This window comes from Prionailurus viverrinus, chromosome A3 (genome assembly GCF_022837055.1).
Source record: "Prionailurus viverrinus isolate Anna chromosome A3, UM_Priviv_1.0, whole genome shotgun sequence".
In the NCBI taxonomy this organism is placed as follows: Eukaryota; Metazoa; Chordata; class Mammalia; order Carnivora; family Felidae; genus Prionailurus; species Prionailurus viverrinus.
In genome coordinates, this window is record NC_062563.1 from 32,152,157 (window position 1) to 32,177,453 (window position 25,297).

The 25,297-nt window shown below is 41.2% G+C and overlaps 1 protein-coding gene across 1 annotated transcript; it reads left to right on the top strand.

Moving 5' to 3' along the window:
- The first annotated feature begins 505 nt into the window (after positions 1 to 505).
- On the top strand, positions 506 to 18,599 carry CHGB (chromogranin B). Its single transcript, XM_047854441.1, is given in 7 exon segments — positions 506 to 619; positions 5,244 to 5,457; positions 5,460 to 5,564; positions 9,956 to 10,002; positions 10,516 to 10,609; positions 15,317 to 17,052; positions 18,147 to 18,599. Coding segments are annotated over 7 exon segments (2,394 nt in total). The 3' UTR covers positions 18,231 to 18,599.
- Positions 18,600 to 25,297: the final 6,698 nt, after the last annotated feature.

The window sequence follows — 25,297 nt, forward strand, 5'->3', positions numbered from 1 at the left end:
GAACAATATCTTAGGCAGGAACGACAGCTTTTCATTAACTCTGGACCATTACAACAGTACAGACTTCTATTTTTCACCCACTTCAAAGCTCCTTCAGCGCCCAGCTGCTGCCTGACTCAGAACCAATCATGGAAAAGAGGGAAAGGATGGGCTCATTCTTTTGTTCTCCTGGTTTCTTTCTTTCCTATCATAACCACCCCACCCTCCACCCCCTCCACCTAGCTCCTTCTGGTTTGGAACAGGGTGGAAGATTAAAGAAGTCCAAGAAGAGATCAGAGGTTGCCAGTGTCCTCTGTAGTTCCCCAGAGGATGTCCAGATGCTGCCTTGCCCTTTCATTAGAGACCTTTATCAATTCTTTGGAGTCCTCATGGCAACCTCCTCACTCCACCAATTCCTGACAGAGGTGATGCTCCCTGTCTGGCCTTTTACAACACCTCTCAGCTACCATAATCAGTACATCCCTGGAGTTCCCTTGCTCCAGCAAGCAGGGGCCTTTTCGGGTACATGCAGTCCACTTGCCAGGGAAGAGCTCTAGATATGCAGATGCTCCAACCACTGTCCTCCCCGACCTGCCACTGCAAGCTGCTCCAGCTGACCTCCCACTGCCTCCATCTTCACGTAACTCTTGAACTCTCATTTAAAATTGCCCTATGGTCCCTTCCCACTCTCCTCCAGTAGCATTATAGCTGCAGCTCAGTAAGCATCCAGCCAGGAAATGAGATGTCATCTCTCTTCCTTCAGACAGCCCCATTTTTTGTGAACTATTCTCTAGGGGCCTTTCACCTGGCTAAGGTAGGAAGAACCATCATAACACAGTACAGGGCTCCGTTGCAAATAGATTCCTTCTCCAACCAGTCCCTCTTGCATTTCTAGTTCTCCCTCACACAGATGTTGTGACAGTCACTGTGCCACTTCACTGTGCCTGTGTTAGTGAATCTCATAGTGAGGTGCCTGACCCTTCTCTTTAGATCATGGGAGCACTTAAAATCCATGTTCCCTCACTCTGAGGCTTTAACCAAAAGTTGGACATACTAAGAAAAATTCTATTAAACAGCCTGCAATGGGTTTGTGAATATATGCGTCGTCATTCAATTTCCTCCAAAAGTTGACCCTGAAACAAAAATATGACTGGAAATAATTTATTTTGGAGATAATTCCAGGAAACAGTGACAAGAAGCAAAACAGGGAAGGAAAGAGAGCTGTAAAGAGCTTGCTATCAAGAAAGTTTCCACTGTGGGTAACTAAAGCTGAGTCCCACTAGGAAACTCTCAGAGCCTGTGTGGAACACATACCTCAGAGGGATCTGGGAGTCTGGGGGAAATCTCAGAATTCTAGAGATGTACATTTGCAAGGTAGCAGTCTCCATGGTAGTGCCATTTTCCTGGCATGTCATGCTCTCTCACCCTCCTCCGCAGTCCTGGAGTCTACCCTACACCTCTCCCACCTTTTCTCCCTGACTGCCTGGTGAACTCTGCTAGAGTGGATGGAATATATCTCCTTTTGCCATTAATGTTGGGATTGACCACATAATTTGTTATAGCCAAAGTAATATGCATGTACCACAGGGCTTGACATGTAGTAAGCATATATATGCACAAATGAAATTAATTGATGAGTTTTGAGGGAAAACATAAATTCAGTGACTGTACTGCTAGGTGGTTTTGACCTATATGCCATTCATTTGTCTGTCTGCTTTCTGATTCCATGCTCTGTTCTGTATCACTAGAGGGACTGTTCCTTGAAAATTATGTTGCTCAGGCTTCCCTGTCAGTCATACCCAGGTATGTTCAGCCACTAAGAGGCATATACACTGAAAGAAAAGAGAAGCCAAAATAGTTCTCCCCCTTTCTCTCCACTGGAAGAGGGGGATGCATGGATAGCAGAGGCTGCTTCTCTTCTGTGGGTCTAGTTCTTACCAGACAACCCTTCCTCCATGGCTCAAATTCTGCCTTCCTAGCCTGTAGAACTTTCCATTGTTACCAAGTAATTCATGTTTCTGGGCTCCAATGTGGACAAATTCTTTTTTATCCTTCCATTCCCGAGGGGTGTAGCAGCTGCCTGTATTTACCAATCTTTGGGTTTCCTCTTCTTTCCCTATTTGCTATTTCAGCTTTTTTAATTCCTGTGTATTATTTCCTTTATTAAATTCCTTCTAGGGGTACCTGGGTGGCTCAGTTGGTTAAGTATCTGGCTCTTGATTTCCGCTTAGGTCATAATCTCAGGGTAGTGAGATTGAGCCCCACGTGGGTTCCACACTGGGCATGGAGCCTGCTTAAGATACTCTCTCTTTCTCTCTCTCTTCCTCCCTCCCCTGCCCACCCTGTGCACATATTCTCTCTCTCTCTCTCTCTCTCTCTCTCTCTCTCTCTCTCTCTCTCTTTCTCTAAAAAAATAAACAAAATAAATTCCTTCCAGTCATTTCTTTTTACTGGCTGGACCCTGATGGATAACCTATTTCAGAAGCCATGTATAAAACCATGGTTTATTCTAGACACTGGTTCCTAAAAGATATATATTTCCCCCTTATTTTTCTTCGAGAGCATTCCTGAGAAATGCTCTTCCCCATGGGTTCTTTTCTTTTCCTGTGGTAATAGTATTTATACTACTTGAGATAAGATTATATCCAGAACATTATCAGTAATCAAAAAGCTAAGTCTGCCCAATATGGTAAAGATGTCAGCTGCTCCCAAATTGATCCATAGATTTGATGCAATTCCTATCAAAATCCTAACAGATTTTTCTCATGCAATTGACAGAAAACTGATTCTAAAATTTATATGAAAATGCAGAAGGCCAAGAATAACAGATACTCTCCTGAAGAAAAACAGGGTGGGAAGACCTTTTCCACCAGATATCAAGACTTCTTAAAAAGCTGTGGTGATAGAGAAAGTGTGATACTTCTCCAAGCATAAACAAATAGACCAATGAGATGATGAACTCTAGGGTTGTGTGTGTGTGTGTGTGTGTGTGTGTGTGTGTGTGTGTGTTCAGTGACACTAAACAGAAAGTGGGTAAGGATGGTCAGTAAAAAAATTCTCAGAACAATTAAGTGGCAAAGCGGTAAAAAGTGTGACTGTACCCCTATCTCATTCCATGTTTATTGTAAGCCCTGGTTCCTAAGGAAAATATGTTTTCCTCTGTCATCCTGCTTTGAAAGAATTCCTTAGAAACGCTCCTGCCAAATGGTTTTTTTTTCTTAGTACATTGAGATCTAAATGTGAAAGGCAAAATAATAAAAAGTTTGTCAAATAATGAGAACAAAGAAAGGTAAGTCTGAATATAGGAACTGGCTGTGGGCCAATTCACAATAATGAAAAGACTTTTCTTGATGAGTAATAAGCTCAGCCCAAGCCCTGTCTGAGAAGCCACAAGATGACATTAATATTTTTAACCCTGTACTTTATGAGAAAGCAAGATAAAAGGGAAATTGATGAAATACTGGAATGTAGATGCTCCTGGAAGGTGGCAATGTTTAAGTACTATTGGCAATCAGTGCATTTTAAATAGCAGTTGGAACCCTTATATAATTTCAATAATAGTAGAAAAATTTCCCCAGATCAGCACTCAAAGAAAGGCCTTTACTCAACACCTTCTTTTTCTGTACCCACTTCTTTACAGAGGTTTTATAAGACTCTTTTGTGCCAAGAATATTCTTTTCTGTTTGTTTGAAAATAATATCAGATTTCAGAAAAATGCAAAAATAGTATTAAAAATTCCCATATACCTTTCACCCCAATTTCCCAAAGGTTGCCCTGCTTGCCTTAGTATTCCTTCTTTCTTTTCCTTTCTCTAACTCTATATTTTTCTAAAACATTTGGGGGTAAGTTGTATATATGACACCCTTTTATCTCTAGCTACTTCAACATGCCTTTCCTAAAAACAGAGACATTCTCTTACATAATCACAAGAACAATTCTCAAGATCAGGAAATTAACACTGTATTGTATTGTAATGATACAATATTTATCATGTAATCTACAGATCTTATTCAAATTTTACCAACTGCTCCACTAATATCCTTTTTAAGACTATTCTCTTAAATATCCTGCAGCCATGGTCCTGGGGAAATCATTCCCAGCCTTTTCAGGAAGATGTAGTACATGCATAAAGAATTTGAGCTTCATTGATTTTCAGGAAAAAGACACTGAAACTTCCTTTTAGTTGTACATGCAGACATCTGCCTTCTCTAAAAAAGACTCCACATGATGGTTCACTCTATTCCTCAAAGCCTGTGTTATCAGAGAAGATTCTGAGCTGTTTCTCTTTGGTGCCCATATGCCTGCTTCTTTTTCCTGATTCCTCATTAGATTGAGAGAAGTCACATTAAAAATATCCTGGAAGATGTTTTCACCTTCCTCTCACAGAAAACAGAATGCCTTCCTATTTCAATTTTAAAGCCAGAGAAGATGAACAGTGCTTATGAGATGTACTAGATTCTACAAGCAGGTTATTACATGACCTGCCCCTGACACTAGGGCTCTGTTGTAAAGGAGTAATTAAAGGCCAAAGGGTAATAACCTAAATGAATGCCCATCAGAAAGGGAACTGGTTAAATGAACTCCAGTTAATACAGTCAATGTAATATAGTGCTGCCATCTGAAAGAAGATGTAGCTATATATGCTCCAAAATAAATTAAGCCTAAACAACAGAAAGTGGTTAGGTAGAGTAGACTCTGCAGGGGGTTAATTAGAAGGGAGATGTTTCTAGTAAACTCTTTTGTGCCATGTGACTTAAAATTTTTTTCACTGTGTGTGTATGTTATGTGTTCAGAGAGAGAGATAATCACAAATAGTACATAGGTAGGTAGGCAGAAAGGTAGATAGATACGGATAGATAGAAAAATGGGTAGATAGATTTAAGACTAAAATTTTTAAAGAACAGCAGGTTCCATATTCTCCCTCTGCACCTTTTATTTTTAAAGCCATCATTGCTCCTTCCATGTCCCCCCACCGTTTAGTACTCTCTAGTTAGCAGGAGTTTTACTGATACTTCGCTGGGTAGTGGCGACACAAACCAGACTTAGTCCTAGATACACTCTCAACAAAACTGCACACGATACACAGCCTCATTGAAGGTGGCGTGGAGCGAGATGAGGAACAAGCTGGGGCAATCTATGCGGGACCTCTGCCTCTCCCCTCGCGTCAGATTTGCACTGCCTCCCCTCAAACTTTCATTCCGACGTCCGCCTCACTCCCACACCCGCTCCAGACCTCGAGCACCCGGGAGACTGGACTGGCGTAGATTTCCTCCCACTTGCGCCGCGGGCCCCGGGGCCGCCTCCTGACGTCAGCGCTGAGCGGAGGGGGCGCAGCCTCCTGGATTCCCGCCCCTCCCGGCCCTGCGGCCCTGGCTTGCCCTTTAAAAGAGCGGGGCCTGCGCCAACCGCGCCACACCGCGGGGACCAGGACGCACAGCTGCTTTCCCGGAGCATCTTTATCTCGCCTTCCGCCCGCATCCCACTCACCGGTCCAGTCGCCATCCTCTTCTCCGCACAGATTCGGGAGAGCGGGGCCATGCAGCCGGCCGTGTTGCTGGGCCTCCTGGCAGCGTCAGTGGTGGCCGGTGAGTGGGCTCGGCGGGCTGTTCAGCACCGCGGACAGCGCTAGCCTTGGTCCTCCAGGGCGCTCCGGGAGTCTTGGCTTGTAGACACTGGGGGAGAGGAAGGGTTGGTTGAGTGGAAGGTTTTTCCATCTTGGTTGACATTCTTAATTTCTTCTCTTGGCTGGGTATTTTCCTTCAACTCCCCGCTTCATCGTCTGACTTGGAAAAAGCCAGAGGTCTTCTTAGCCCAACCAGAAGAGTCTCAGTCTTTTCATATCTGAGTTTTCCTGTAGATAGAAAGAAAACGTGCAGTGTCTCCGCGGAAACCCCACATTTTGTGCTACCTCCTAAAATGTCACTCTCTCTCTACCTGTCTAGACGCTGTTAAAGCCTTAATATGTAACTGGCATGGAGTATTTCTTTGTTTTTTTAAAGCCAGAGGACTACAGAGACACAGGAGTCCATGTATTATATATTAGTTGGCACCTGTGTAATTTCCTTTATTATTATTATTTAAACATGATGAGATGAAAGTAAGTCTTGTATGTATTCTTATATCTTTTAATTAACATGTTCATCTATATGTGTGTGTTCCTGTATATGTTATGTACAAACTTAATGTAATTTTTTTTATTTTATAGTTCCATTTCTGGGAAGAGGTAATTTCATACCCAAATTAATCCATTTTTAAGTTATGAATGGAAAGTGCAGTAGATATTTTGTCTTTTGTACTGCAGGAAAATAACAAGTATAAAATAACCACAAAATATCCTTGGAGAAGTTAAAAAAATCATTTTAGTCAATTTGGGAGGATGAAACTTAAAGTAGTAGATATCTGACAGTGTCTCTTTATGTGTGGAAGACTGCAGGATTAATCTTTCAAACTACTTTGAATCTTGAAGAAATGATCTCTGGAGATTGGAAAAAATGTGTGTGGGGTGTGTGTGTGTGTGTGTGTGTGTGTGTGTGTGTGTGCTTATTCATGTGTATTGAAGTAAAATTTCTATGAGTATTGAGACCATTGGGAGGTAAATATGCACCACCAGATTAAACTGGAGGTTTTCTGTGGCTATTTTAATGACCCCATAGGATATTGTTCTTTATCTGAGATTGAGATTCCTACCTGGAATTGAAGTATTGCCATCTATGAATATAAAGCTTTCATTGACAGCAATTGTTGGATACCAAATGTAAAGACATAAAATGAAAGCCAGTGGTAATTTATTTTACTGCAAGCTACAAGCATTTCAAATTTTCTAACATTCTTGTCACTCTTATAAATTACCTATAAATGTTCTTAATTTAAATATTTTCAGAAACAAATTGCTTAAAATGCTATTGCTATGCTATATACATTGTGCTAGAGACAACAAAACAGAGATTTATTTTATTATAGTGGTAAAACACTTAGAGCTCTCCTATGCAAGAGAGTATTTTAAGATGGGTTCATATTTTAATATCAGCTAAAATGGAGACATCACATTCTTTAAAAAAATTATTGAGCTATAATTCACATGCCATAAAACCCACATTTTTAAAGGGCAAAATTGAGTATATTCTGACATTGTGTAATCACTATCAAATGTCAGAAGTTTTTCATTGCCCTAGAAAGAAACCCCTGTGCCCATTCCTGCCATCCACAAATGCCTGGAAATGAAACATGGTAGCTTTCAAGCAAAGTTTGTTATTTAGCAAAATCACAGGGATGAAGAAAACCTCAGGAAACCATTTGGTTCATTTCCTCCCCTTAAGAGCTTCTGAAGGGAGATCCATACCTTTCCACAGTAGCTACATGTGCACTCTAAAAATTAATATAAGTGAAGTTACTACGTGATATCTATATTATACTGGGTAAAATGGTTTCTTCATTCAGATGAAGTTGCTTAACTTTTAAAAATTTTAGCTGTATTTTTATTCTGGAATCAAACCTTAGTTTGATAGTCTTATGAAATATCATACGTTTCAAGTTGTTCTTGGGTATATCATACAATATTATTTGAAGATTTTCTATCATCTGATTACTTCACCTTTATCATAATTATTGGGTTTTCTTTGGTGCCTCTTGAATCTTTATACAAAAATAAGTTAAACTGCTTTAGGGGAATCAATGTGTTTTTATCACTTTGCTGTTACAGATTCCATTGGAAAAAATACAGTGGAACTTAGGTGTCTCATCAAGGTGCGTAATGCACTTTTATAAGGAGACCTTAGTTCCTTTCCATCAAAAATAAATCTGAAGAGCCTCAATCAGAGAAATAGGACTGTTTGCAATAACAAACATGAGCTATAAATTGTTTAGAGTGAGTGCTCGCTTCAGCAGCACATATACCAAAAATTGTTTAGAGTGATAAAAGAAAAATATTTATCTCCTCCCAAATATGATAACTGCTAATACTTTGGCAATGCCAGTAGTTAATAAAAGCACCTATTTTACATATATGGAGAAAAAAAGAAAAGTTATTAGCAAGAAACTGCATTACCAAAGAAGGTTTAGTAATGCTAGATTTTAAAAAGGCACCTTCTAGTTTATTAGAGGAGTAATTCTCTCAGTCATTTCTTTCTAGAGAATTTTACAGATTCGGGCGCAAAGAATAAATGCCAAAGTGAAAATGTTTCCCAATAACAACCATTTGGGGGATAAAATAATGATCTAGCCAGTATATTTGGCCCTGGGTGCCAAAGGTAGGACATCTGGATCTTGTCTGAACTATGTTTTAGAAAGATAGTGGGGTCTTTTTACCTTGTTAGGCACTTCTCAAACATTTTACAAATGGTTTTAATATGCTGGATAGCTTTGGACTTCTTGAAACAATTGAAGTATATCCCAAGTCATGCTTTAAAAAGGAAAATTAAGTAAGGTAAGTACATGAAATAGGTTTTATTCCTAGGTTGAGCCTGGGATGATGTGTAACTGATTAGAGACAGGTAGTTAAAGAGACTTGGAGAGTGGGGTGCCTGGGTGGCGCAGTCGGTTAAGCGTCCGACTTCAGCCAGGTCATGATCTCGCGGTCTGTGAGTTCGAGCCCAGCGTCGGGCTCTGGGCTGATGGCTTGGAGCCTGGAGCCTGTTTCCGATTCTGTGTCTCCCTCTCTCTCTGCCCCTCCCCCGTTCATGCTCTGTCTCTCTCTGTCCCCAAAATAAATAAATGTTGAAAAAAAAAATTTAAAGAGACTTGGAGAGTAAACATTTGGGGAGGAGAGGTCAGATTGCTGGTTAAAAATAAATTGCATTTGAGTAGCTTTCATCTCTGATGTCTGAGTTTTGCTCTTCCTTCAGCTAGCTCTTTTCTTGTCTCAGGGACCTATAAGGATTTTGTGCACTGAGCTTCTTCAGCCATAATGGCAGCTGTCCACTCCAGGGAGTGTCAGGAGAACTGTGGAGATGGGCCTACATGTAAATGCTTTGAGCTTCTCCAATGGAAAGGGCTTAGACAGAACAGAGTCAAAGCGAAAGATAAAAGAATCAAAGCAGCTTTGAAAGAAAAAAAAATGGCATTGGAAAATTAAAAGCACTTGAAGCATTTCTTAAGAAGACAAAGACACTTTAATCGCTGGTTCAAAACAAGCAAAATCTTATGAAATTTAATTTAAATAAATTAAGATTTACTGTTTAAAAATATTCTGATAAGCCAGTTGTTAAACACCTATTTCATATATGATATTATTAACTAGAATCAGATCCCTCCCCTGATGTTTACAGCCAACATGGGGAAAGGGAAACACAACACTGATACACATGCGTAAGCAAGCTTGTTCAGAAAAAGGACTGGGGGTAAAAACAAGGTAATTAGTTATGTAAAATAATCACAACCATGACTTCAAAAATGAAATGAGTTGTGGGGAGGATATTTTGGTGGGGACAGCAATAGGTAGAGGGAATCACAAATCTTTACATTTTGGGTAGGCATAAGGGTTGAGGAGGGTACCCTGGTTTCATTTAAAGTAGGTTTTCAATTTTTTATTGAAGTATAATATCCAATTAGAAAACTGCACAGATCATAAGTATATGGATTAATGAATTTTTCTCTCATTGAGCACATCTGCGTAATCAGTACCGCAATCAAGAAACAGAACATTGCCAGTATCTCAGAAGCTCTCTTTGTCTGTGGTCTGGATTTGATTTATACTGCATATAAGATAGTATTCATTTCTAAATCATGTTTAAGACATTGCTAGGGAAAACAGGTGTGTGTGTGTGTGTGTGTGTGTGTGTGTGTGTGTGTGTACATGAGCAACTGGGGCAATTATGGCTTCTGGACCAATCTTACCCAGCTATCTCCACTCTGCTCAGCTGTGACTCTGCCACTCTTTCCAAGTAATGTGCAGGGAGTGGGAGTGATTTTGTGAGTTTGGGGTCACACAGCTTCCAAAAATCAGCTCAAGTCATTTCCCTTTTCTTTTTCTCCTTCAAAGCAGTCAGTTCTATGCCAGTGGATAACAGGAACCACAATGAAGAAATGGTAAGTTGAAATGGAAGTCTAGAATGTATACTTTCATCTAGACTCTAGATTCTCCCACTCCTTATCATACCAAACAAACAAACAAACAAACAAAAGAAACAACAAGAATAAAAAACCTACAAAATAGTGTTACAAAGCCAGGTTTTCATCCCTAAGGGAATGGGGGCAAAGGACGTCCCTCCTGCCTTGGGATCTCACTTCCTTCCCAGTGTCTTTAGTGCTCCTGAGGATAGCTGTCATCACTATTTTCCTTTGGATCTGCAAGAAATGGGGGGGGGGGAGGTGAGGTAGTTCTCTTCTCTTGTGTAATCTTGACCCAGTGCCATTGTGAAGTGTTCTGTGGAAAAGCCTGGGATGTTTCATGATGGTCCTGTAAATCTACATTTCTGCCCCAAGGATCCCACACCAGTATAGGCCACAGAGCCGACCCTCTATCTACAGCAGCTCTGGTTTGGGTTAGGCATCATCCCAGTGACACCAGCTTTTGCCAACCTGCTTTTGGTTTCCCCCCAGGTGACTCGCTGCATCATCGAGGTCCTCTCAAATGCCCTGTCGAAGTCCAATGCTCCACCCATCACCCCTGAGTGTCGCCAAGTCCTGAAAAAGAGTAAGTGTCCTACACTGCAGGAGATCTTTGTCCCTCAGGTGATCCTTCCTTCTGCTTGCTCCACTTCAGCTTCCACTTTACCTCCAAATGAGGGAAGAATCAGGGGAGTGGGTAATGCAATGGAAAGAGTACAGACTAGACTAGTATCTGAGGAGACAGAAGATATGGCTTCTAGTCCCAATCTGCCACTTAATAGCTGTGTGACCATGGGGAAAGACCTCTTGCCTTTCTGGGCTTATTTTCTCAAAGTAAAATAAGGGAGTTGAACTCAATGATAGTCTTTGAGATGTCTATCAGTTCTTAAATTCCTTGGTTCCGGAGTTTGGATTTTTAGAACAGGCTTTTACTTGGGTGGAGGGAGGTGTGGGAGTGCTTTTTTGTTATTAGGTAGTAGGGGTTAAGTGTTCTGGGAGTGTTGGAAGACAAAAAGATAGAAGTAGATCCTAATTATTCTTCTCCCTGCCTTCTGCTCTTCTGACAGTGAGAAGTTAGAAGCTTGAAGGGCGACTTGGAAACTTCTGCCCTCTTTACACGACAGATTGTTTAAGCCATTTTCATTTACAGATGATTATAATGGGAGGTACTACCAAATGGTAGAGGTCAGGCCTGAGAACTAAAAAGGGGAGGGTAAAAGCAGAGCATTCAGTGAGTCAGAGCAATGACCTTCTGAATCTAGAGTGGGATGTATTCTCTATACAAATCAACTTCTGTCAAAGACAAAATCTGAACAGTAATGCAAGCAGTATCCATTGGGCATTGACATTAAAAGATCAATTTTTCAAAACTATGCTGTCTCTTTTAAATTTTTTTTAACATTTATTTATTTTTGAGAGAGAGAGAGAGAGAGAGAGAGAATGAGTAGGGAGGGCAGAAAGAGAGAGAGGGAGACACAGAATCTGAAGCAGACTCCAGGCTCTGAGCTCTCAACACAGAATCTGATGTGGAGCTTGAACTCATGAACTGAGAGATCATGACCTGAGCTGAAGTTGGATGCTTAACCAACTGAGCCACCCAGGCGCCCCTATGCTGCCTCCTTTATACATGAAGTCAAACTGATGCAAACAAATCCAAAAACCACTGTTCTCTTCAACACCTTCTCTGCTTTTAAATTTTAGTGAGGCTGGGAATGGTGATCTTTTTTTTTTTCTTGTCACCTCCAAAATCTCTTGTTGCAGGAGAATACTCTTGCTATTGCTGCACATGAGCCCTCATACATAAAATGGTAAAAACGAGTATTGGCAATTGACCAAAAGAGTAACCTAGCAGGACTCAATCCACCATTGGAGGCTTCAGGGTAATTATAGTAGATGTGGGGACCTGAGTCTGCAGGGGCCCCATGAACAATGGGAGGAAGCTTCCCTACCAATCCCAGCCTAGACATCTCTTTCTAAATTTCTCCCCAACTTTCTTTTCCAGCCATTACAGGGAATGTGTACAAACAGAATGAATCTTCAGGCAGGGACAAAAGGCAGCTCCTCTGGGCAGACCAATCTCACTATCTCCCTTCTCTTTGTTTCGTTTACCAGATGGATGCAAAAGTGTGGGGTTTGCCATACTAGGTCATCAAAGAACTGTGATTGCTTAGGAAGAGCTGTTGAATGTCGGATTCTGCTTGCCTGCTCAGCCCTTACTTTGTAGCCATGGCAATTCTAGCCTCCCCTTATCACTGACTGTGCCCTGGGGTCTTTTGATGTCCTTTGAGACAGCCTCAGGGAAACTAGTTAAAATCTAATGACTCATGTCTAACAGGACCCTGGTGACACTGCACCCAAGAACTACACAAGGGTTTAAGAGCTCCTCTGGGTTGCAGACTCAGACATCAGCCAGGGCCAGACAGATAGCATAAGGAATAAGGCAGAATAGGAAGTAGCTCACAGACTGGAAGATACATGTCCGTTCTGGAGGGGGTGAGGGTACAGGGGGAGATATTTTTCTGCTCCAACCGAGAAATATAGACTTTATTATCAGATTTGGGATTTTTCAAGAGAAGTGAAAATTTGGATTTGTAAGCAATATCTCCTGGTATTTGAGTATTGCCTCTGAATTCAAAATTGCTAAAAATGCTATTTAGGCCAAAAAGAACTCACCTCTGGGTTACTAGTTTGTGGCTTCTGCCCGATTCTAGTTTTCTCTCCTGCTGATATGTCTTAAGCTGATCAGAAGACCGGTAGAGATTTTGGCCAGCTGGATGGATGAATTCTCCCTCCCACCTGTAGCTCATCTCCATCTCCACTCCCCACTCTCTTCAGCATGTCTGTGGAGCAAGCATACGCTTACTGAGTAAATGAGCACTGGGAGAGTGGAAGAGAATCACTGTTTGTGGCTTGAAGAGACCTCGGGGAATACATAGTCCATTTCTTAATAGGTACGAGAATCTCTTTGTCCAGGTCAATCTGGTTATCCTTGCAACATGAAAGTTAGGGATGGAAGGTACATTTCCCCCATTTTTACTTGAAAGTAAGGACGGGCTTCACACCTTGGTTTTACAGATTGACAGTGACTATGTGCTGCTAATCACAGTACTCTGATCTCACCTGTGGGGACTTAAAGCTAAATTTAGGAGGAAGTGCTAAGCCTCAGTCACAAGCTGCTACAGGGAGCACACATATAACTGGGGAAAAAGAAAAATACTTCTGTTCCTGACCAGTAGGCAGTAGGAAAGGGGTGACACAGCCCCTGCCCTGGAAAGCTGAGATCCTGTCTGATCAGGGTTATGTCATCTGACTCTCAGAATGATGTCAGTCTCTGCCCAAAGCCTCCTTGCTTACCTATGCCTACTTGGACAACCTCACCTGCCTCAATGTTGCACTGGTTCTTAAAAGACAAAATCACTGGAAAGGCACCAGCTCTTAGGTGTCTGGGTGTGACACCTTTCACATTGACATTTCAGTTGATTCATAAAACATGAGAATGTTATCATGCCAGGCTGGGCTTTAAGCAGAGAGGTACAGACCATCTTGCTATTTTTTCGACATTTTTACAAAGACCCAATTTTGCAAACGTCAGTTCAAAATGACTCATCAGTACTGTTTTGTAGAAATATAATGTGAACCACAAATATAATTTCAAATTTCTTAGTGGCCACATTAAAAAAGTAAAAAGAGACAGGTGAAATTAATATTCATAATATATTTTATTTTTATCTAATACATTTTATTCAATATATAATTCTTATACAACCAATAGATTTATTTATTTTATTAAAGTTTTTTTTAAGTAATCTCTATGTCTAACATGGGGCTCAAACTCATGACCCCGAGATCAAGAGTTGCATGCTCTTCCAACCGAGCCAGTCAGGTGCCCCCACACCTAATGTATTTATAATATATATTATCCAATACATCCCAAGTATTATTTCAATATATAATCAATATGAAAAATTGAGATTTTTTGCTTTTTTTTTCATACAAAGTCTTAGAAATCTGGTAGGCATCTTACACTTATAGCTCATCTCAGTTTGGATCAGCCGCATTTCAAATACTGAGTAGCCACCAAAGGCTGATAGCACAGTGGGACAGTGCAGATGTAGCCCCAGAGTTAGGAGAGGCTTGGGCTTCAGGAGTTCTGTCTGAACTCAGTGACAAGTTGAAATTCAAGGCCTTCCAGCTATCATTCAGACAGCGTTAGCTGCATATCTCCTCTCATGGGACTCCCCTGAATTAAGGAGGATTTAGCAAAAGAGCTACTGACATCTGGAAAAGATAGAACACATTCAATTGAAATACCAGGTATACCATCTACTGTTGACTAATGAAACACAAAGATAACTCAGTATACTGATTTTCATCTTGAACATCTGAGAATATATTGGGCAGATAGGACCCGAGTGATGGAAGAAATGGTTCTTTCTACTGCTGTACAGTTTTCTAAGGGAAGAAATATACCCACTTCTTGTCAACAGTTAGTAAGTTATATTGTCACTTACTGCTACCTTGGGTCTACACAGTTGATTGAATAAAAAAAAAAGGCTGATAAACTAATAATTTAAAATTTTACATCCTCCTTTGAATCCTGATGTTTCCCTTTGGCCATTTAACTTCATTTAGCTGGATTCTAGTTAGAGCTATTTACATAATGCTAATTTTTTAGATCTTACTTACAGCCAATATAGAAAGAAGGGTCCCTAAATACACCTTTCTGAATTTCACTGTCTTTGTCTGCAAAAAGAGGAGGTTGAACAAGATGAATTCAAAGGTTTCTTCTGGCTCTAAAGTCTAACATTTCATAAATCTCTATTTGGATTTCCATTTTATCATTAATAGTACTGAGAAATGCTGGTTGGGTGCTATGAAAAAAGTAAAAATAGAAAGAGTTATTATTAGATTTAACACAGCCAAGGAGCTTTCATACCATTTGCTTTCAAAAGTAATCTGAGGATATTTTTCATTAACTTAAAAAATTACCCAAGTGGGGTGCCTGAATGGTTCAGTTGGTTGAGGATTCAACGCTTGGTTTTGGCTCAGGTCATGATCTTGAGGTTGGTGGGTTCGGGCCCCACATCAGGGATCCACGCTGACAGTGAGATTCTCTCTCTCCTGCTCTCTCTGCCCCTCCCCCACTCACTCTATCTCTCTCAAAAATAAACTTCAAACAATTACTCAAGTGATTTTTCAGGTCCTTACGTTTTGCAGTGATCACTGTGGCTGGTGCTTGTTGAACCACAAGCAATTCTGAAGTTATGCTTATGCTTTTTTATTTTCATGATAGGTAGAAAAGAGGTCAAAGATGAAGAGAAAAATGAAAATGAAAACACACGATTTGAAGTAAGGTTGTTAAGAAACCCAGCTGATGCCTCAGAAGCCCACAGGCCTTCTGGTAGGGAGGAAACAAGAACCCCAGGGGAGGATACCCAAGGCCTGACAATGGTAGACACAGCGGGAGGTGGGCATAGCCGAGAAGAAGCAGGTGAACCCCAAGGAGGCCTCTACCCCTCTAACAGTCAAGTCTCCAAAGAAGCAAAGACACACCATTCTGAGAAAACCGAGGAAGAGGACAGGAAGGAAGAGGAGGGAGAGAAATACCAGAAAAGGGAGCATGGGAAAGATGGCAGTGAAGAGAAAAACCTGGAAGAGCCAGAAGAGACACAAAATGCCTTTCTCAACAAAAGAAACCAGGCTACTGCTAAGAAAAAAGAGGAGTTAGTTGCCAGATATGGTATACACTCTGCTGGGCCGCCTGAGGAGATGACACACAGTCGAGAGAGGAGTAGCCAGGAGAGTCGTGAGGACACAAGAAGCCAGGAGAAACACCTTCAAGAGTCTAAAAACCAAGTTGGGAGCCAGGAAGAATCTGAGGAAAGTCAGGAAGATGCTGGCCCTGAGGTGGACAAACGACGCTGGAAGCCAAGACACCACCATGGGAGGAGCAGGCCTGACAGGTCCTCTCAAGAAGGGAAACCTCCTTCCGATGAGAGGGGACACTTTCGTGAGGAATCGGAGTCAAACGTGGGCATGTCCACTGTAGGGGAAAGGAGGGACCATCATCCAGCCCACTACAGGGCTTCAGAGGAAGAAGAACCTGAATATGGGGAAGAAGTGAGGAGTTACCCAGCTGTCCAGGCTCCTGAGGACCTGGAGCAGGGACAATATGGCAGCAGAGGAAGTGAGGACTACAGGGCTCCAAGACCTCCCAGTGAGGAGAGCCAGGAGGAGGACAAGAGAAATGGCCCTAGCTCAGAGCTTGACAAGATGGCACATGGATATAATGAAGAAAGTGAGGAAGAGAGGGTCCGAGAAGGGGGACACCACTATAGAACCAGAGGAGGGGAACCAGGTGCATATTCCATTCCAGACAATAAACAAGAAAAACGGTTCTTGGGTGAAGGACACTACCGTGTTCAAGAAAGCCAGATGGACAAGGCAAGGAGGCATCCACAAGGCGAGTGGAAAGAGCAGGACAGAAATTACCTCAACTATGGTGAAGAAGGAGCCCAAGGGAAGTGGCAGCAGCAGGTGGACCTGGAAGATGCTAAAGAGAGCAGGGAAGAAGCTAGGCTTCAAGGCAAACAGTATACTCCCCTTCACACCACTGACAAGAGGAAGAGATTAGGGGAGCTGCTCAACACATACTATGACCCTTCTCAGTGGAGGAGCAGTCATTTTGAGAGAAAAGACAACATGGATGACAATTTTCTTGAGGGTGAAGAAGAAAATGGGCTGACTTTGAATGAGAAGAACTTCTTCCCGGAATACAACTATGACTTGTGGGAGAAAAAGCCCTTCGAAGAGGATGTGAACTGGGGCTATGAGAAGAGAAATCTCCCCCCCAAACTGGATCTGAAAAGGCAGTATGACAGAGTGGCTGAACTGGACCAGCTCCTTCACTACAGGAAGAAGTCAGCTGAATTTCCAGACTTTTATGACTCTGAGGAGCAGATGAGCCCACGCCATGCAGCAGAAAATGAAAAGGACAGGGCCGGCCAGGGAGTTCTGACAGAGGAAGAGGTACAGTGTGGGGCTTTTGCTTAAAATTAATTTAAGATGGTTAATGTTGATATGTTCAAGACTATCTGATATTAATGTGGAGAAATTGGTGGGAATCAATTACCATGAGAATCTACCCCCATAAGAGAGTGGAGATAACCTCTGGGTTTGAGTCCATTGTCCATATCCCTGTGCACTCACTCTACTGCAGTGCTTCTCAACCTTTGCTGCACATTGGAATCACCTGCAAGGCTTGAGTAATTACTGATGTTTGGACCCACCTCCAGGGATTCTGTGTATTTGGTACTGGGTACTACGTGGGCATGAGGATTTTTCAAAGCTCCCAGTCATCGTTCAGTCAAGGTTGACAACCACTATTTTGGTGTCTTCTTGGTCATTTAACTTTTCACCACTATTTCCCAGGGGAAGAAAGAACAGATGATATAGAAATTAATTGCTTTAGTCTATCTTAGTTTTTAATTTTTTAAACGTTTATTTTTGAGAGACAGAGAAAGAGCATGAGTGGGGGAGGGGCAGAGAGAGAGGGAAACAAAGAATGTGAAGCAGGCTCCATCCAGACTCTGAGCTGTCAGCACAGAGCCCGAGAGCAGGGCTTGAACCCACGAGCCATGAGATCATGACCTGAGCTGAAGTCAGTCGCTTAACCCAGTCACCCAGGCACCCCATTTTAGTCTATAAGCTAAAGATATCACCCCATTTTGTTATCAGCTACTGGACTATAACAATTAGTTTACATCTTGGAGAGTTAACATTATCAGAACTGTACCAGCCTGAACAATGATTTTTTCCTAATATTATGTTGGTTGGTGTTTCTCAAACTTGAACGTGCATAAGAATCTCAAGAGATTCCTAGCCTTCAGGGTTTCTGATTGAGTAGGTCCTTGGGTGAGGCCCGAAAATCTGAATTTCTGACAAGTTCCTTGGAGATGCTGATGCTTCTGGTGAGGGGACCACACTTTGAGCACCACTGATGGTAGGGTGTCTCGTATGACTTCTAACATATCAAATATTCCCCTTTCTGTTCATACTCCTTCAAACTACAATAAAACTAATTGATCTGAGACCTCATGCCTCTACTTTTCTGTATTTTCTAGGAAAAGGAACTTGAAAACTTGGCTGCAATGGATTTGGAACTACAGAAAATAGCTGAGAAGTTCAGTGGCAACCGAAGAGGCTGATGGTTGTTGGAGCAAAGGGCAGTTTTAAAGAAGCAACTCTCACATTATCTATTTTCCACTCACTTCACTGAAAGACACCATTTATTTACCCAAGAGCAGAAAGTAGAATTCACTATTCATTAAATGTTTGACACAATTTGGAAATGCTTTAATTTTTGCCAGAATGCTATTGAAAATATGAATAGCATGACTTGTAGCATATCCTTTCTTGCAAAATAGACATATTAACATGCTTGTGACAATGATTGTGCTATCATCTTTGAAAAAATATGTTTGTCTTGGTTTGAAACAATAAAAGATTCATCTGAGACCAAAGCTTCATGTTGTTAGCTTCCTTTGGGCATCTCAGGGTGGAGTGTGACTTTCGAATCCATTCTTTAAAGTAAATTTGACTATGTGGATGGAACTAGAGGGTATTATGCTAAGTGAAATTAGTCAGAGAAAGACAAATATCATAGGACTTTACTCACATGAGGACTTTAAGATACAAAACAGATGAACATAAGGGAAGGGAAGCAAAAATACTATAAAAATAGGGAAGGGGACAAAACATGAGACTCTTTATTTTTCTTTTTAAAAAATTTTTTTAATGTTTATTTATTTTTGAGACAGAGAGAGACAGAGCATGAGTGGGGGATGGGCAGAGAGAGAGGGAGACATAGAATCCAAAGCAGGCTCCAGGCTCTGAGCTCTTAGCACAGAGCCCAACGCAGGGCTCAAACCCACAAACTGTGAGATCATGACCTGAGTCGAAGTTGGATGCTCAACCGACTGAGCCACCCAGGCGCCCCTTCCAGTAAGAGACTCTTAAATATGGAGAACAAACAGAGGGTTACTGGAGGGGTTGTGGGAGGGGGATGGGCTAAATGGGTAAGGGGCATTCCTTAATACGAATCTACTCCTGAAATCATTGTTGCATAAGTAACTTGGATGTAAATTAAAAGAAAATAAATTAAATAAATAAAAATAAATTTGAGAGGATAGCACTAGGATTTGTTTGTCTCTGGGTGTAGAATAGGAAAAAGAAAAAAAAAAAAGCAAAACTTTAAGTAAAAGAATGTCCAGGATATAAAGTGAAAGAGCTCAAGAAAAGACATCTATTCCCCCAGGCTAAAGAAAGTTTAAGTAGACTTGAAGAAGCTGTTTCAAAAATGATCATAAGACATTACTTTTTAAATCTTATTATCTGGAAAGCTCTGGGAATAGCAAGCCAAGGGTCACTTTTCAGGGCCAAGGAGAGCCTGGATCATGGGAAGCACTCTGGACTGAAAATCAGAACATCTGGGCCGGTCCAGACAGATCCCTGGACCCTCAGGGCCTGTCTGATTTCTACTCTGTAAGAAGACAGGGTTCTGACTCTGTTACTAAGTAAAGGTATGACTTTGGACAAGTTGTTTTCCCCTCTCTGGACCTCAAGTTCATCAGCAAAATAAGGATACCTGCCTCACTGGGTTGTTATGAGGATGATATGAGTAAGCAAGACACTTAGAATAGTGCCTGGCATATGGCATGATGCAGGAAATGTTGGCTGCTACCACTGACCCTGCAGCTAGCTACAGCAAGACAGGTGGAAAATGTCCTCTTCTTTTACCTGTCATTTCATTCCTCACCAATGGTGTCTCCCAAGGGATAGAGCCCCAGGTGCCACAGCAGCAACCAGCTTGGTAATATAGCTTTATAGGCTGCCTTTACCTCCTTGTCCCACTTTCCTACTGGTAACCTCAACTGGTGTTTCCTGGAATCACATCCCAAATAAACTACTTGTCCTCAACTTCCTACCTTAGGGTTTGCTTCTGGGGGACCCAAACCTAAGAAACCATTCAGAGCCAAACTTGTATTATGGAAAATAATACAACTACAGTTTCATATATTGCCATTGTAACCCTTTGTGTTATTGAATCTTGATACAAGTTACTAAGAAATGCTTAAGGGGCGCCTGGGTGGCTCAGTCAGTTAAGTGTCCAACTTCAGCTCAAGTGATGATCTCACAGTTTGTGGGTTCGAGCCCTGTGTCAGGCTCTGTGCTGGCAGCTCAGAGCCTGGAGGCTGCTTCAGATTCTGTGTCTTCCCCTCTCTCAGCCCTTCCCCCACTCACATTCTGTCTCTCTCTCTCTCTCTCTCTCTCTCTCTCTCTCTCTCTCTCAAAAATGAATAAAAATTAAAAAAACAAAACAAGGAAAAAAAATAAATTCTTAACACATTGCAGTAGACACAACAATGTCTCTCCCTTTTCTCTATTGCAGTTCAGTAGAAAAAATCACTTCCTAATAAAGAAGATTCAAGGGTCCAAGATGAATAGCTTACTCACTGGATAAGAGAAGGCAAAGCACTGCAATGCACCAAATGCCAGCCTGGCAAGTCACACACACACACACACACACACACACACACACACACACACACACACCACTGTTCATGAGAAGCTGCTGGCAGATGGAGCCTAGCAACACATGGTCCTGGCCTCTGGTGGATGTCCTGTGCACTAGCACATCTTTTCATTTTAGTTTGCAAATTCTTCAGGGCAGGAGAATGTGTAGGCACAGATGACCTATCAAAGATACAGGAGACATTCAAAAGAATCCCACCTGACTCATGGTGCCAGCAGAGTGTGATTAAGACCTCTGGGGATGCGATGCCACCATTTATTTAAGACAAACTCACCATTTATTTGAGAAAAATCCAGGCCACTGTTTTTTTCCTCTTTTAATCAAAGTAGTATATATTGATGGCAAAACATCAAGTAGTCCTGAAAGGCATACAGTGGGTGTTTTGGGTTGAATTGTGTCTTCCAAAATGACATGTTGAAGACCTAACCCCTAGCAACTGTGAACACGACCTTACTTGAAAATCATCTCTGCCAATGCAATGAAGTTCTGTTGAGGTCATTAGGGTGGGCCCATATCCAATACAACTAGTGTCCTTATCAGAGGAGGGAAATCTGGACACAGACACACACAGAGGAGAATGTCATCTGAAGACATAAACATGGAGGGAAGATGGCCATGTGAGGATGGTGGTAGAGATTAAAAGTGGGCTGCCACCAGCCAAACATCTGGGGTCACCACAGGCTGGAAGAGGAAAGATTCTCCCCTAGAACTGTCAGGAGGAGAATGACCCTGCTGATACCTTGATTGGGACTTCTGGCCTCCAGGTCCTTTGTTAGGACAGCCCTGGGTATCTAATACAATGAGAAACAAATGGCTTCTAACCCTCTCCTCTCAAATCCTTTTGCAGATGTAACTATCTGTATTTAGAGTTCTTTTCCTATTTGAATATTTGAATTGTCATGGTCTCTAATTAATATTTTATCAAGGAGGAATTAAAGCACAGTGATGGAACAGGAGGGGAGAAAGGGTCCTAGCATTACAAAATGAAAATGTACAGGGGCGCCTGGGTGACTCAGTTGGTTGAGCAGCCGACTTCAGCTCTGGTCATGATCTTGCAGTCCGTGGGTTCGGGCCCTGCATCGGGCTCTGTGCTGACAGCTCAGAATCTGGAGCCTGCTTCAGATTCTGTGTGTGTGTGTCTCTCTCTCTCTGCCCCTCCCCCACTCATGCTTTGTCTCTCTCTCTCTGTCAAAAATATAAACAGTAAAAAAAAATTAACAAAAATGAAAATGTACAACATATCATTGTAAAATATAGTATAATTGGGAGATCTCAGGTGCTAAAATAATTAACTCATGAAAATGAAATCATTATTACTCTGTAGCTCAGAAACCAGCCTCTTGGATACATAACTGGCCTCAGGGAGAAAGTGAAACACCCTAAAAAAAAAAAAAGTGTGGGTTGTCAGCCATGTGGACTTCTGGGGGAAGGACACTTCAGGCAGAGGGAATAACAAGTACAAAGGCCCCAAGACAGTAAATGTGGTCGGTATGTTTGAAGAAGTGCAGGGAGGCCCATGTGGGGGACGTAGAAAGTGAAGTGGCACTAGCCAGATCACACAGGACTTTGTATGGCCTGGTAAGGACTTTTGCCTTTGCAACTGGAGAGTTGTCAGCAAAGGACTGACATGATTTGCTTTATACAATAACAACACTCCAGCTCCTGGGTTGAGAGAAGGCTGTAGGGGAAGTGAGGACACAAACACAAAAACCAGTAAGAAGATCATTGCAATAATCCTGGTGGGTCACTGTGATGGCTTGAACCAGGATGTGGCACTTGAACCAGGGGTTAGGGAGAAGTAGTCAAACTATGGATCTATTTTGAAGACAGAGGACAGGTAGGGCTGAAGGATTTGGTGTGGCATGAGTGAAAGAGAGGTGTCAAGGATGAATGCTTTAGGCCTGAGCAACAGGGAAGAGCAGAGGTGAGGAGGCTTGGCTTAGGAGGGAAGATATCAGATTGGGCTATATTAAGTCTGAAACATGACCAGATACCCAACTGGAGGTGTTGAGTTGGGTATATAGGCCTGGAGCTCAAGGGAAAGGATGTGCTACAGACATCATGTGGGAGTCATCATCACAGAGGTGGTATTTAAAGCCTTAAAACTGGAGAAAGAAGAATAAATGAAGCCCAAAGTTAGTAGAAGGAAGGAAATGACACAGATCAGAGGGGAAATCAATGATATTAGACTAAAAAGACAATAGAAAAAAAATCAGTGAAACAAAGAGCTGCTTCTTTAAAAAGGTGAACAAAACTGGCATACTTTTAGCTAGACTTACCAAGAAAAAAAGAGAGGGCTCAAATAAATAAAATCAGAAGTGAAAGAGGAGCCATTACAACAGACAGAAATACAAAGGATCATAAGAGACTACTGTGAATAATTATATGCCAACAAACTGGACAACCTAGAAGATATGGGACATCCCTAGAAACATACAACCTTCCAAGACTGAGTTATGAAGAATTAGAAAATCTGAGTAGACCAATTACTAATAAGTAGGTTGAATCAGACATCAAAAACCTACCAACAAACAAAAGTACAAGACCAGACGGTTTCACTAGTGAATTCTACCAAACATTCAAAGAGGAATTAATACCAATCCTAAAAATGTTCCAAACAATTTAAGAGAAGGAAATGCTTCCAAACTCATTTCTATGAGGTCAGTATTATTCTAACACCAAAAGCAGACAAGGGCACCACAGGAAAATTACAGGCCAATATCACCACTGAGTATAGATACAAAAATCCTCAGCAAACTGAATTCAACAATACATTAAAAGGATCATACACCATAATCAAATGGGATTTATTCCAGGGATGTAAGGATGGTTCAACATCTGTAAATCAATTAACATGATACACCACATTAACAAAATGAGAGATAAAAACCATATGATCATCCCAATAGATGTAGAAAAAGTATTTGACAAAACTTAACATCCATTTATGATGAAAACCCTCAAAAAATAAGTATAGAGGGAACATACCTCAATATAATAAAAACCATAAATGACAAGCCCACAGCTAACATCATACTTAATGGTGAAAAGCTAAAAGTTTTTCCTCTGAGATCAGGAATAAGATAGGGATGCCACTGAGAACTCTAAAACATTGATTAAAGAAGTTGAAGAAGACACAAATAAATGGAAAGATATTCTGTGCTCATAGATTGGAAGAATTAATATTTAAATGTCTATACTACCCAAAGGGATCTATAGATTCAATGCAATCCCCACCCAATTCCATGACACTTTTCACAGAAATAGAATGAGCAAGCCCCAAATTTGTATAAAACCACAAAAGATCCCAAAGCAATCTTGAGAAAGAAAAAGAAAGCTGGAGGCACCACCATCCCTGATTTCAAAGTATATTGCAAAGTTATAGTAATCAAAATAGTATTGGCATAAAAACAGACATATATGGGCTTTGAGCTGACAGCATGGAGCCTGCTTGGGATTCTCTCTTTCCCTCTCTCTCTGCCCTTCCTCTGCTCATGAAGGTGTACACACAGGCTCTTACACACACTCTTTCTCTGAAAATAAAAAATAATAAACATAAAAAAAACCCTCAGAGATATAGATCAGTGGAACAGACTAGAGGATCCAGTACTACATGGTCTATTAATTTACAACAAAGAATCCAATAATACACAATAGAGAAAGGACAGTTTCTTCAATAAATCGTCCTAGGAAAACAGGACAGCCATATGCAAAAGTATGAAACTGCAGCACTGTCTTACCCTATACACAGAAATAAACTCAAATGGCTTTAAGACTTGAATGTAAGATCTGAAGCCATAAAACTCCTAAACACACACACACACACACACACACACACACACACACACACACACAAACACACACACTCACGGTAAGCTCCTTAACATCAGTCTTAGTGGTGATTTTTGGATTTGACACCAAAAGCAAAGCAAATAAAAGCAAAAATCAACAAATGAGATTACATCAAACTAAAAAGCTTCTACAGAGCAAAGGAAACCATCAATAAAATGAAAAGGCAACCTACTGAATAGGAGAAAATATTTGAAAATCATGTATCTGATAAGGGGTTAATATCCAAAATATATAAAGAACTCATACAATTCAATACCAAAAAAACCCCCAAACAATCCTATGAGGAAATGGGCAGAGGACTTGAATAAACATTTTTCCAAAGAAGACTGACTGATGGCCAATAAGCACATGAAAAGATGTTCCAAAGCACAATCAATCAGATTATCCGGGAAATACAAACCAAAACCACAAAATATCACCTCACACCTGTCAGAAAGGCTAATATCAAAAAGAAAAGTAATAACAAGTGTTGATGAGGATGTGGAGAAAGGGGAACCCTCATACACTGGTGGTGAGAATATAAATTGGTGCAGCCACTGTGAAAAACAGTATGGAGGTTCCTCAGAAAATTAAATATAGAACTGCCATATGATCCAGCAATTTCACTTCTTCACTTTTGGGAAAAAAATGGAAACACTAATTTGAAAAGATATGTGCACCCCCCTGTTCATGGCAGCATTATTTACAATAGCCAAGATATGAAAACAACCTCAATGTCTACTGATTGGGTAAGTGGATAAAAAAGTTTATATAACATATAAAACGTAAAACTAGTCAGCCATGAAAATTAATGCAATCTTGCCCGTTGTGCAACATGGATGGATCTTG